Here is a 14243-nt window from a genome sequence, read left to right as displayed (position 1 = left end):
AAAAATATTGTTTCCGCTTATTCAAGTGCCAGAAATCCCACTGCCAGCCTTTCACGCACATCAAATAAACCATCTAAAGATTTGGTTGTTGTCTTTGTCAACTGAAAGGGTTGATTCCACTAATAGATGACGATCCTTGCCAGCCATCCACCCTACCACCCACAGCCTTTCCCCTTTATTTGTGAGCAGGAATACTCAAGTCAGCACTGAGGCATTTCTGGTGGAAATGAAAGATGAAGGGACAGAACTCTATTTTTGAGATTCTTAGTAGTTGCTTCTTTCCCTTTCTGTCCTTGTCATTTCGTATTTTCAGAACTATGTGCCATAATATTTTACCTGAAACTGTCTAATTCTTAGGAATCAGAGAATCTCACAAAAATGACTTGATGATTGCTTTGACTAACACCAAATAGCAAATCTTTAAACCAATGAAGCAAAATCAGTGCGATCACACCCCAGTTCACATTATTTTCAATGGCAAATGTATATAGTTCATTATTAGAGGTTAAAAGTATTCATAGATAAAATCTGATAACTGTGATAAACCTGATAATTGAATTATTTGCATCATACTTAATTTATAACACATTCCTAAGAATATTGTAATCAGAATTGTTTTTTACTCTCATTTATATTTTTCTGGAATTCTGCTTTTACTCTCACTTTCTATTTTTCCTCTCAATTTTGAATTCTAGAAAATGTTATTCTCAGTGGATAAAAATCTCAGAAATCCTCTACTGAGGGCCCTTCTATTTATGACTGATCCAGGAAAGGTTCAGCAGATATGAGTATGGTTAGCATCAATGTGTTTCAGCTGGATGACAGACAACATCATGCTAGCGACAAACTAGTCTTAAAAGTATTCCATCACAATCAGAATGTGAATTTGGGTGTTTCAAACTTACAAACACAAGTGTTTTGTTTTGTGTTGTTTTTTCCAGAAACTGATAAGAAAAGAAACACCTATATCTGTTTTTCCAGGCCCTCCTCTGTCCCTGCCCACACTGTTCCCCGCTTCCCAACCCTGCTCTGTTCTTGTTCACTCAACCTGCCCCCCAATAGCACTTCTTGGTCAGCTCTGTTCAGCATAACACCCATTCCATGCTAATCATAAGCATTCATTCAGTCTCTGAAGGTAGGATGAAGGAGGCCACACATAAAGTCCAGAGCTCACGCAGTTCCTTCTTGCTTTCAAAACATGCACCTGAAGTCATGTTCTCAGTTCTACCTTTGCCACACAAACAAACCTTGGCTTTCAGTGTCTTTTAAGGGCAAGAAGAGGACCATTTTAATTCTGTAATCACTTGGTCTCTCTTATTCTCCATGTTTCTCCTTCTTGGGTAGTCTGGGTCTATAGATGTGTGTCTGTGTGTCTTCGCCATTCCTCCCTTGGCCTGCTTAGCTGAATTCTTTGTTCCTTCTTTTTCTTTACACTTCTTTCTCTCTCCCTAGACCCTGTCCTCACCCACCACATCCTTCCCTTCTCCTTTTTATCTGATCATAATGGAGAAGTTTGGAGCAATCTTTTTATATTGGATGTATTTAGTAAGGAATTTGATCATTCTTATTTATATTAAATAGGTAAATGGAGTTTTATTTTGTTAAAAATAGAAATTAAGCATTTCTAGAATTTCCTGTTTTCTTTCACTCTGTGTTAGTGGGCCTCTACAGGGGAAAAGAAAGTGGGATAATTTCTCATCGCCTCTCTAGAGAATAAAGAACTCTGTCTGTTGCATTGCACGCTTCCCTGAAGCACCCAGACAGACTAGCACCTAGAGCACACATTTACAAATACGACCCAGCTAACTGGCTTCCAATTTTTTGACAGTGCTCAGAGGAGATTATTGGGTGCATTTTTATAGACTATACATACTCATCTTCTGCTATCTTGTAGAAAAATGGAAATAAATTTTATTCATCAGCCAGTGCTCATCTGGTATACTTTAAAATACACATTGGTATTTTAGCAAATCTTTTAAAGTATCAGTTAGTTCATTAGCTCATTTGTGTCTGCTTTCCAGAAAACAGAATAAGCCTAGAAGTATAGCATTACTGGTCTTAGCTATACACTTATATAAAAATGTCATTTACTGTCTATCTCATAGGCAACTGCAGTTGATATTTGACATGCAACATTTTAAATTATATAAAAATTAAACATTGGTTTATTTCACACTTATTTAAAAATAAAAAATTAAATAAGATTCCCAGTTTCGAAAGGAAATCTGTGGCTAAGGGTGCAGCTTAATGGTATAGCATTTTCCAAGCATGTGTAAGATGCTGGATTTAATCTTTTAAAAAAAGAAAGAGAAATGAAAGAAAAGAAAAAAGAAATCTGAGATAAATGTGATAGCTATAGAACTCCATGTAATTTCTAAAAAGCCAAGAAATTATATAAAGCTATTTTTATATAAATGGAAAATTAAACATAAAGTCTAACTTGTTAGCAAATCTAGAAAGTATTTTATATTTCAACGAACTTATAAATTAGTCATTCTCATCTTAGTAAATAGCTTTCTATGTGGTTTGAGCTTTTTACAGTTTCCCTTATTTAAAAAAAAAAAAAAGAACACTTATCTATTCCTGTAGGGTCATTATGCCTATTGTGAAGTAAACCTTGGCTCCCTGGGTTTTCCCTGTGTTGATAAAATAAGGATCCTCGCATTCCACATAGGCCCTCCATCCACTGAGTAAGATCACATCCGAAGACAGGCAACCAAACATCTAACTCAGCCCTCCTCCCCTTTATCCATTGCCTCAGCCTTCCCTACCTCACTCCTACCAATCTTCCTTCCAGGCCTTCTACTGCTTCTTTTCTTTTCTCCTCTGCCCTTCCTGGAACTCTTGGTAAAGTCCTAAATTAATTTGCCAAATAGAATACATGAATGTCCCTACTTTCTATATAGAGCTAGAACTAAATAATTTCAGGCTTTCTTTCTAAAATGCAAAATGCCAATGTTCCTGCCGAGGTCCACATTCCCTGAAATGTCCTTCAGACATGACTGGCTCTTCATCCATCTTTGGGAGTGCTTCTTCCTTCTCCAGCCCATCTGCTGTCCAGTCCTCCTGTCCTGTGAGCCAGCCCCATGGCTTCAGATTAGGGACATTTAATGAGTTTCTTCTCCAGCTGATAATCTTAAGACTCTAAATTCTATTAAATCTACTTGTTTTCCATCTGAAGTTCTGTCAAGTCTCTGATTTCTAAAAAAAAAAAACAAAAAAAAAAAAACAAAAAACTACATTTCTGATTTGTAAGAGTTCAGAGGGGAGAAATTCCAGACATATATCTTCCTGCATTTTCAGCAACACCATACTTCTCAAACTCCTTTTCATTTTTTTTTTCAGTACTGAGAATCAAACCCAGGACCTTACATATTAGGCAAGTGCTCTGTCTCTAAGCTGAATCCCAGCACCAGCTATAAGAACTCTTACAGCTCTTAAAGCTCCTCTGAAGTCAAACTCTATTATAATTCAAATGTTCTGCTTCTCACTGGATGTTCATTGGTAAATGGAGTTAAATTATTTCTGCCCAATAACAGTAGCAATTTGTAGTGGTATTCCTGATGGTGTAATAGTAATCAGAACACAGGGTCCTAGTTTGGGGAATGATGACAGAAATCACGACGTGACATGTCACAGTGGCTGTAGCAGTGATTACCGTGTGGAGGATCAGCTCCTCTCACTGAAATCCTTGTGTGTAATGACCCAATAGGGAAGTGCCATTCCCATTTGACAGATGAAGACACTGAGTCTGGCAAGGTAACTGTTGCTTTAGCTCACACAGCAGCACTAGATGTTCCTGGATCCATTCAGGTGTGGCTAAGTACAAAGCCTGTGTCCTAACTTCCGCCTCAAGCAGCCTCCAAGGGGAGAGCCCAGAAAAGCAAGATCCGTCCTCCCTGGGTATCTTTGTGACCCTTTATTCCAGCCTCAAGCTTCTGAGAGCCACCTCAGGATGTACCTGCACTACAAAGTGTTCTATTTCTGTCTGGCAGGAAGTCACAGAGGGCTGCGTGGGGAGATCCGTGCTCTGTGGCCTTGCAGGCCAGCCCTGGCCAGGCAGCTGCAGCTACACAAAGACCACACGGGGTTTCCATTCTGCTACCCAGTGGTGGCTCAGTACTCTGAGTTTTGTTTTGTGCCAGTACTGGGACTTGAATGCAGGGCCGCATGCTCTCACCTGGCTTTTTTCCCTCTAGCCTCACGCTCTACCACTTGAATCACAGCTCCACATCTGGCTTTTTGCTGCTTAAGTCTCCTAGACTTTTCTGCCTAGGCTGTCTTCAAATCTGGATCCTCAGATCTCAGCTTCCTGAGTAGCTAGGATTGCAGGCATGAGCCACCAGCACTGGGTAGTATGATGAGTTTTGAAAGCCAGAGTTACACTACAGGAGAAGGTTCATGGAAGGAGTAGAGGATCTGGAGGACCTGCTGAAAGCTTTAACGTGAAGAATCGGTCTTGCTGCCTGGGACAGATCCCGTCCTCCTACCTTCTCTAAGCTCTGGCTCTGAGGCTGGGACTGAAAGGCTCTCCCCAGGCCCTCAGGGTGCTGCTCCCACCCTACTTCTCACTGCATTCCTACACCAGGTGCATAGCCGACCCCTTCCTATCTTCTACCTGATACATTCTTACAGTGACTCCAGGGCTTCCCCATCGGCAAAGTCATCTGTCTGAATGCCAGCCACAGATTGGCATAATGTGAATTGTTGTCCACACAGAATGACTTCAACTGAACTTTTTGAAATTTCATGTAGAGATACATTAGCATCTGTAAATTATCTGGCAATAGGAATAAATGGCTGCTGCATTTTAATTCAAAATATTACTAAGATTCTATCAAATTATCACTACAATTGGAAACGCTAAAAAAGAAAAATGTTCTCTATTTCCCAAGCTGTCAGTAATATTCTTTAACTGTTTTTCATGACAATGTTAAAGATGAGTATCCATAAAACAAGGAGTGGCTGACGTGCAGAAGCAAGTATTAAGAATAAACATTCCCTTTTTATTTCTGCTAACAAAGGGATGCCTTAGATTCTTTTTAGGACTCAAAATAATATTCACGTATTATTCAGTGTTAGTGTTTCTGACATAATCATTATGATAAGTACTTTCAGGTGGGAACTCAAATGATAGATGCTATATCCAGGTGGTCTCACATTCAGTTGTTAAAATTCTATTTTTATATATTTTATTTTCTGCCCATTATTTAAATGTTATTTTTTTCAGCCTTATCCTAAGTAATATTATCATTGAAATAACAGTATCGGTGTGGTATTATTATGTTACATCAAAATAAAATTTTAAACTAAATAGTGCCTAAAATAAATGTATATTCATTTTAATAGTTTTATATCACCATATCAGGTGCTAGTTGCCAGCCATATTTTGGAGCCCTTCCCCTCAGTTACCCAGCTTGGGGCCCGCTAAGAGCCCAAATCATCATCAGCCATGGCCTGGCCTCTTCTTCCTTCTCTCTGAGCAGATGCATTTGATCCTTTACATCTGGGCTTGGACATCACTTCCCAAAGGGAGTCACATCTCCCATCCAAAGCTTTCCCGCTTCCCTGTCCCTTGCTTTCCAGAGTGCAGACTCACTTACAAGTAGACGATCATTTCTACTTATGTCTATGTGATGTGTTTTGTCCCATTAGATAGGATGCTCCCTGAGTTCAGGGGCACATCTGTTTCACCCACTGCCCCAACAAACCCCTGTGCCCAACTAGACCAGGCACACAGGAGGTTCTAAATAGTTTAGGGAGAAAATGAGATGAGGACAGCTTGGAGGGGTAGGAAGTAGGGCCTAGGCCCTGTGACCATTTGCCTTGTACATGCTAGAGAAGGGCTCTTCCTCTAAGCTGCACCCCGTACCTGGCCCTCCTTTAGTATCTGCCATCCCTGTCTGGTTGGCCTTTATGAAGCATCTCCTATGAACCTGGTGTACCTAGCATGTCCTAGTATATGACTGTGGCAAGTTCCAAAACTTTGAGACCTAGCCTCATCCTTAAGGGTCTCCCCGCCCAGTGAGAAAGACACAAGGCATTCCAGTAATAGCAAGAGAGTGAGGCAAGAATGTAAGAAGGGAAGGAGAGGTGGTCAGGAAGACCATCCAGAGGTGGCATCTTCTCATATCTCAAAGCATTAGGAAAAGTTTGCCCAACAAAGGGTAAAGAGCTTTAGAGAAAAGACCAAAGCAGATGGCAGAGGTGTGTATGTGTGTGTGTGTTGGAAGGCAGTGTCCTAATGGGCTTTCCAGACACTAGGCTGAGAGAGGAGATATGGCCTTGGACTCTGTAAAGTCAAAGAGAGAGAATCAAGACCATCAAATCTGCTGCTGAGCCCATTAGATCTGCTTCAGAGAGATAACAGCCCAAACTCAGTGAGGAAGACACACACATACACACACACACACACACACACACACACACACACACAGAAACATCCCAGCTCCACCAGTGAGACAAGTGTTAGCCAGCACAGTAGCCACCACCTCTCCAGGAGCTCTGGAGGCCTGACACCCAAACTCTCATCACAAGTGGACACTACAACCACACTGTGCCCAAGGACTCCGGGTGGGATAGACAGAAGGCCTGCTGTGAAGGCATTCAGTGGGAGCACCCTACCTCCCTTCTGTGAGATGTTCAAAGAGCAGGTGGCTACTAGGAAGAGCAGTCACAGGAAAGGCCCGGACTGATGGACTACAGTCAGTGCATGGTACAACCAGGACCCAATGGGAAAGTTAGCAATGGCCAGCTGACTACAAATAGCACAGGAATTCACTGAGCAATGTCATGGTGAATAATCAATTCACTAAGAGCAAGAAACTCTATGCCACCTTAGAAAAGGTGTCCCTCAGCCTGAGAAGCAGCAACTGTGAAAGCCGAGCTCCGGTGTTACCACAAGTGCTGACCTAGGGCCTTTCTCTAGGGGGATCACAGCATCATCAGAATGTGCAGAGGGCACCCAGGATACCCAAAGAAAACAAAGGTAACAGCAAGAAGTACACTAGTGGGGCTGGAAATGTGTTTTAATGGTAGAGTGCTTGCCTAGCATGCATGAAGCCCTGGGTTCCAATCCTCAGCACCATATAAACAGAAAAAGCCAGAAGTGGCGCTGTGGCTCAAGTGGTAGAGTCCTATCCTTGAGCACAGAGAGGTTCAGGGATAGTACCCTGGCCCTGAGTTCAAGCTCCAGGACTGGGAAGAAGAAGGAGAAGGAGAAGGAGAAGAGGAGGAGGGGGCGAGGGGAGGAGGAGGAAGAGGAGCAGGAGGAGGAAGAGGAGGAAGAGGAAGAAAGAAGAAGATAAACAGGAGGAGGAGGAGGAAAGACAAAACTATCTGAAGAGCTAAAAGCCAGATGTACAAAGTATGCTGACTATTTTCTATGGATGTATGTGATCACTATGCTAACTGCCACCCTCACATCACCAATTTGCCCAGCAAATCAAAAGCTGGATCCTCGGCAGGAAGACCTTCAGGTCTGAGGAAGTGAATGTGAGTTTCTGTGCCTGACTATGATATCATCAGTAGTGACCAGGATGTCAGAAAGTCCACAGTCCGTGGCCATTGTTTTCCTTTTTCACAGATGACATACATAAGCCTTTCAGGGGTCCAAAGTGGTAGACCTGTACAGAGTGAGAGTTGCCACACCTCTGAAGGAATCACAGTAGTTCACTGTGGCATAAAAGCTCCATAGCACATGCTTGGTGGGAGAGAAACAAGTTTTACCCTTCTTCTCTACTTACAAGCTGCAGAGCAGACTTGCATAAGTTTCTTAAGCTCTTTGTGCCTGTTTCCTCAGTTACAAAATAAGGATGGATATGACCTTAGAGAGACAGAAAGTAGAATGGTCATTACCAGGGATTATAGGAAAGCAAAACAGCAGTGAAGTATCACTGATGCCTGATTTTTTTTTAAAAAAGAGTGTGAGCACACTTAAGACTACTGAACGTACACATGAAAATGGCAAAGATGGTGAGGTACCAATGGGTCATGCCTGTAATCCTAGCTACTCAGGAAGTTGAGATCTGAGGATTGCAGTTCAGAGTCAGCCCAGGCAGAAATGTCCATGAGCCACTTATCTCCAATAAACCAGCAAAAAGCCAGAAATGAAGCTGTGGCTCAACTGGTAGAGCGCTAGCCTTGAGCAGAAAAGTTCAGGAACACTTAGGCCCTGAGATCAAGCACTAGGACCAGCAAAAAAAAAAAAAAAAAAAAAAAAAAAGGCGAAGATGGTAAATTTGCGTTATGTGTCTCTTTAACCAAAGTTAAAGAGAAACATACAATGGGATGAATCAGTATCTACCTGTGTGTGGTATTAATAACTGCTTTAAAAATTCTAGCTGTTAGCCGGGCGCTGGTGGCTCACGCCTGTAATCCTAGCTACTCAGGAGGTTGAGATCTGAGGATCGCGGTTCAAAGGCAGGAAAGACCGTGAGACTCCTATCTCCAATAAACCACCAGAAAACTGGAAGTGGCGCTGTAGCTCAAGTGGTAGAGCGCCCGCCTTGAGCTGAAGAGCTGAGGGACAGCGCCCAGGCCCAGAGTTCAAGCCCCACGACCGACAAAAAAAAAAAAATTCTAGCTGTTGTTATTTTATTGTCTTGGTTTTTAAGGTATTTAATCATGAACATATTATTACTTAAAGGTATTTTAAACAAAATGGTAGTCTGAGTCTTCCAGCTGATGGAAGTTGCTTGCTTGTTTTAAGATGGGATGCCAAGTCTTCATGAAAGAATAGGGCAGTGAAACCAAAACCTTCCTAAGTCATCCATTAGAGAACGCTGATACTCTCCCCAAAATCAAAGTAGCATTTTGACAAACTATTATTCCAAATCCTGAGCCTTTTAGATTTCCCATGGAAACCCATATATTTGAAAATAAAGCCAAGAAAAGTCAAGATTATACATTGATGTGTGAAGGCATAAGGATATCTTACAAGGCAGACTAATGCTTAACATGAAAATCCACAATTCGCAGAGATAATTGAAATATAAAACAAAAAACAATACTGTTGTGTTCTCCACTACGAAAGAAATATACAAGAAATCAAACAAAGAAGTCATTAAAAGAGCCTGTCACCATAGAAGGGAGAATGATCTCCCTGTCTCGAAAAGCTACAGGAAGTATTTTCCATCTTGGCCCTGCATGTCAAAACACAAAGCAGTTTTGGGCAACAGGCCTAGACCCAAAGGCATCATTTTGATTCTCAGCGCTTAATTTTGATTTCTTGTGCATCTATGCTAATTTAGTCTCTCCAGCCTATTATTGAAGCCCTGGAAGGACAGATGTGCAGTTTTACAGGGCCATAATCCACTTGGCGGGCGGATAACCCAGAGGCCTTTGGTCTTCCTCGTGTACTCCAATAACAAAACTAGACGATTGCCTTATAAAACAGCAGGTGACCCACGCCCTGATTTCCATGGGCACTATCCTAGGAGACCTCCTCAAAACCAGATTCATAAAATTCGTCATGATCAGAGAGATGACCCAGATTAGCTCTGGGTGAAATAAAATCAGGCCATTCTAAGGGTTTAAATAGTAAAAGGTGACCAGGTGATACACAGGTATCATTCACAGGCTGAGAAGAGCAGGTATTACTGGAGAAGAATCTAATGCTATTAGTCTTTTAGATCGCTCTTGAATAAAAGATAAATTTTGAAGATGTGGCTAAGAATTGCCTACAACTTATTTATGCTCTAATCTCCCCCTTATCTGTATAATCCTAAGTGATTGGCTCTTGCTTACCAGTCCTGGAAGCCCTCAGCATTGATTGTGTACAGGTAGTACCCTGTGAGATCAGGAAATGGGCAGCACTATATGTAGCTATCTACAAATGAACCATAATCAGCAAGGATCAGGATTGTTCCAAGCCACTTCCAGGTCTCCAAGAACCACCTGGACCCCACTCACAGCCACATCCTTGCCAACAGGTAGAAGGATAGAGAGTTGAGATGAAGGGCTGCAATTGTAAGCCTGGAAAAGAAGTCATTAAAAGAGCATGGGTTCTAGGCATGCTGTCTCGTTCATTTAATTCTCCCCTTTCTGATACACTAAAGAAACCTCGTCTTCCTGCAGGAGTCCATGCTGAAGACTGTGTACAGATCTCAAAGGTTTCCTAGTCACATAATGTTGGAAGATCTCTTAACCACTCTGGGTCTTGGTTTCCTGATGCAGGACAGAGCCTAGGTGCTATGGCACACACCGAGCATTTGTGAAAAAATTTAAATTAAAAAAAAAAGAACCTGCAGGAAGGGAAGCTCGGGAATATCACAGATATGCCTCCCATTCCTACCACTCAACAGATGTGTGACTTCTCATTTATTATTATTATTTATGTCAGACTCAAGTTTGGTCACCCCGCTCACTGTACACTTGACACAAGAGCCCTAACTCCTTTTACCTCAGTACAGTCCTACCTCCTATCTCCTCATCACCCTATAACAATACCCACGGACCTGATCATGCAATCTTTCAAACAATAATCAGTTGCCAGAGCATACTACGTACTTTAGAGTCCTCAGTATTTCCAAAATTATGTAAGGAAGTATTTCACTTTTTTTCTGTGTGTGTTGTTTTTTGTTGTTTTGTTTTTGTTTTTTTTTTTCTGCTTGATTTCAAGAGTTAAAAAGAATAGTTGGGGCTGGGAAGGTGGCTCAGTGGTAGAGTGCTTGCCTTGCATGCATGAGGCCCTGGGTTCGATTCCTCAGCACCACATATGCAAGGGGAAAAAAAGCCGGAAGTGGTACTGTGGCTCGCATATGATGGGTTTTCCTTCTCCATGAAAATACTGAAGAGAAGGTAGGGGGGAAGAAATCTTTCCCTTGCAATTTACTTTGGCTTTCTCAAAAGTTGGACAGGAAAGTCAGCCTAATTCAGGTGGAATCTAAAATGTTCTTGCTGTACAAGTGGGCAGAGAAAGGAAGCCTATAATTTCCGAGCGTTCTTTCAGGAAGTTTGTATTCTCTGTTTTCCAGGGAGCTTTTACTTTCCGAGGGAGTATGATCGACATGCCATTACTGAAGCAGGCCCAGAACATTGTTACGCTTGCCACATCCATCAGGGAAAAATGATCTGTTAAATGAAGCTCTCATCAGGTGGGCCGAACATATACAGTGTGTTTCTTAAAGACAAACTGTAATACTCAAGGCAACTTGTTAGCATGCCAGATTGGGCCTCCCTCCATTTACAGTTCATGGTAATCATGGAGCGTTGTTGTTATTGTCTTACTGGCCAATTATTCCTCTAAAAATGAACTTTCTTACTTTGGGGGTCCAAGCTCATGATTTTATTGTTATTAATATGTTACAAATAGAGATTTATAATTTCATGGGGAACGTAGAAATCCTTGGGAAATAGAAATCCTAGATGGGCAATGAGAAGAAATTAAACCTTCAGGAAAACAGATCTTCCCCAATACACAAACTGCCTCCATCCTCCTTGGGTTACATTTCACTAGTAATCTGATCCAAACAAGAGCGATGGCATTGAAAACATTATTAAGTGTTATATTGACTTGATACCTTCACAAATAAAACCTTCAAAAATGTTTCCTATGAACCTCCATCCCACAGATAGCACCTCCATACCCTCCCACCGCAGGGTAGTGAACTGGAAGCCTTCCTCTTGGAAGAATAATCAACAGTCACCAGCAATTAAAAAATAATAATAAATGTGCACAAACACAAGACCATCCACTCTCCCCTTTCTTTTCCCGTTGAACTGTTAGCCATTGAAGTCATCGCCCCCTCTCCCCACCCCCGTAAACGTATGGCCAGGACAGGACTCCTTCAGCCATAAACTTGTAGCGTCTAGGAAGACACAAAGCCACGAGCCTGGTGCATGCGGGCCTCCTCGAGATTTGCATCACATTAGAGGTGCTGCTCCAGGTCATATGGGTGGTGTGGTTAACGGGCTTAGTAAAGCTGTTTTGAAGAGGTTAACCCAGCTTGTAGTAAGGGTAAATAAACATAACAACCAGCCATTGTTCCCTATTCAGCATGTACTCATATTGAAAGCTAAAGGGTATTGAAGCCGCAAGGATCAACTTGTGCGTGCCAGAGGACGCCAATGAAGTTTGAAACACCAACAATCAGAGATTTTGTTTCTGTTCCTCATTAAATCATGAGCTTTTGTGTGGAGACTCTGGACGACTGTTCTTTAAGAAATTAACAGAATGGGAAGTTTAAAACTCTACACCAACCTTTTCATGACCTACACAGCAGCCAGACTGCTGCTCTTAGACAGACACCGCAGGGAAGGCTGTTCTGTTTATTGAAATTTGTAAATAGAAAACAGTTGTTTTTCTGTTTCATTTTTCACTTCTCCCTACACCCATTTGGTTTCTTCCCTTTCTGGTCCCTGGCGTGTGCCCCGACTAGGGGTCTACTTTTGCCTCATTTCCCTCGGATCCTATAGAAGCCAGAGAAGTGAGTAGAGGTGAAGGTTGGTTGATTACAAGCGCCAGTCACCGCAGTGCTGGGTGCGGGGCAGTCCCTGTGCTAGCTGGCATGGGGAGGGAACAAAATCCAGAAAGATGGTTCTGGGGAAACATTCTTGAGATACCAGCTAATATTCCCGAACTGGAGACCCTAAGGGACCCTCTTCCAATGACATGGGGGCTTGCCTGCCTTGGCCGTGGTATCCCCTCTCCTACAGAGTCGTCCCAGTCCTTTTATTAGGTAGGGCCCTATCATTCTTCTTCACCTGGGGTGCCCTGGCCTACGCCAGTTCCTGGAAAGGCAGATGGAAGCCACCCGTCCTCACTCCAGGGTTGAGAAGAGGAAAGGAACCTGGCGTCCTGACTCCTTCCAGAGGCTTCTGGCCTGGCCAGGCTGTGCTTCAGGCCTGAGGGCGGGGCCGCAGGCCGCAGGCCGCAGGAGAAGCACCCAGCAAGTCTTATAGTCACAGCTGAGAGTCAAGAAGTCAGATATATGCGACTTAAGCTGGACCACACATGCATACCGCCCGTCTCCACTCAGAGCACACACAGGAGAAGATAGGGGTGACGTGATGCCCCTACCTCTCAAGTGCACACCCCCAGGTGTCAGTAATGATTCACATCAGCTGTGAGAGAAGCAGAGGATTCAAGTGATAGTTTCCACCCTAGGGTGCAGGCAGCTCCTAACCAAACTAGCAACTCACAGGGAGCTAGAAGCCTCCCTTTGAGAGGGCCTTACCTGGGCATGAGCAGCCCTGCACAGAGCTAGGCAGGCCTCCGGCTCCAACAGCATTAAGCCCCAGGTTGCTACCGGCCCTGTCCCAAACTACATTTGCTCACACAAAACAACCTTGTTGTTAAGTCTCTTGGAATATCAGCTTGACCTGATAATCTTGTGGTTCCATTTATAATAGGATCGTGAGACTGGGACCCACAAGAACTTAAAATCTGGAGCAAGGCCCCACACTCTGTGCAGGCCCTAACAGGGTTCAGTTATGGCCAGAGCCCCATTTGTCCTGATGGCCAGCACTCTGGGACAAGGAGATGGTGGGCACTCACCGCCTCTCTGGCACCATGTGTGGAGAAGGTGGGGGCCCCCCAAAAAACGAGGGAAGGGATTGGACCCTGCCCACTGTTCGCACAAGATGGGAAATGAAGTCTGCAGAATTCCTCCAAGCTGGGAGCCACACAGGAAGAGGAGCAGGCAGCCAATCGAATTCATTAAAAGCCATACCTGTTTATATTTTGTGTAGCTCATAGCAGCCGCTTCACCATATCATCCCCCTGTTATTAATTCTTGGGGGCTAAATTATGGGTAACACTATTAAAACATTATCAGAACTAATGAGAAACAATTACTTAGAAAATGAGCCAGGACAAGATTGAGTTGAGAACATCAGTGGTGATCACTGTAGATTAGTTTAATAAATCATCAGGTTCAAGGCAAGACTGACTGTATGCATGCACAGCCTCGTCACGGGAAAATGAAATTGAGATTTTTTTTTGCATAATTTTTTCATTAATCTCAATAGGACCCGTGTGGTGTAGATTGCTTTATTCCCCTAATACCTTGCCTGAGGGAGGGGGGGTACCCAATAATGTCTTCATTGTTTTACTGAGGTCTTAATGACAATCTGTGACAAGCTCATTTTAATGTATAGAGAAGTATATCAATAGCCATGTGTTACTGGAAGGGTGAAGGGATCGCCCCATCTGAGGGGGGGGGGGGGAATCTGCAAAGCACCAGTGAGGGAACTGTGGACATCCGGGGGCTTTTGCTTCAGATCCCCAAGTTTCTAACGCC

At 43.0% G+C, this 14243-nt stretch overlaps 1 protein-coding gene across 7 annotated transcripts in view; it reads left to right on the top strand.

The window, feature by feature from the left end:
- Clybl (citramalyl-CoA lyase) overlaps positions 1-14243 on the top strand; it is a 199588-nt gene that overhangs the window by 177499 nt on the left and 7846 nt on the right. For 2 of the 7 annotated variants that reach the window (XR_011367885.1, XM_070002682.1), the window contains exon 8: positions 10977-11096. Coding sequence is in view for 6 of the 7 variants with exons in the window: in XM_070002682.1 (XP_069858783.1) it covers positions 10977-11072 (96 nt within the window). In the remaining variant the exon portion in view is untranslated. Of the gene's footprint in view, positions 1-10976; positions 12141-14243 lie in introns of those variants that run through there. The other 5 variants (XM_070002685.1, XM_070002680.1, XM_070002684.1 and 2 more) reach the window with 4 other exon arrangements.

Source organism: Dipodomys merriami, unplaced genomic scaffold (assembly GCF_024711535.1).
Source record: "Dipodomys merriami isolate MVZ:Mamm:240054 unplaced genomic scaffold, mDipMer1.0.p SCAF_6, whole genome shotgun sequence".
Lineage (NCBI taxonomy): Eukaryota > Metazoa > Chordata > Mammalia > Rodentia > Heteromyidae > Dipodomys > Dipodomys merriami.
Note: the sequence above shows the minus strand (reverse complement) of the source record. Positions and strands in the feature narration are given on the sequence as shown.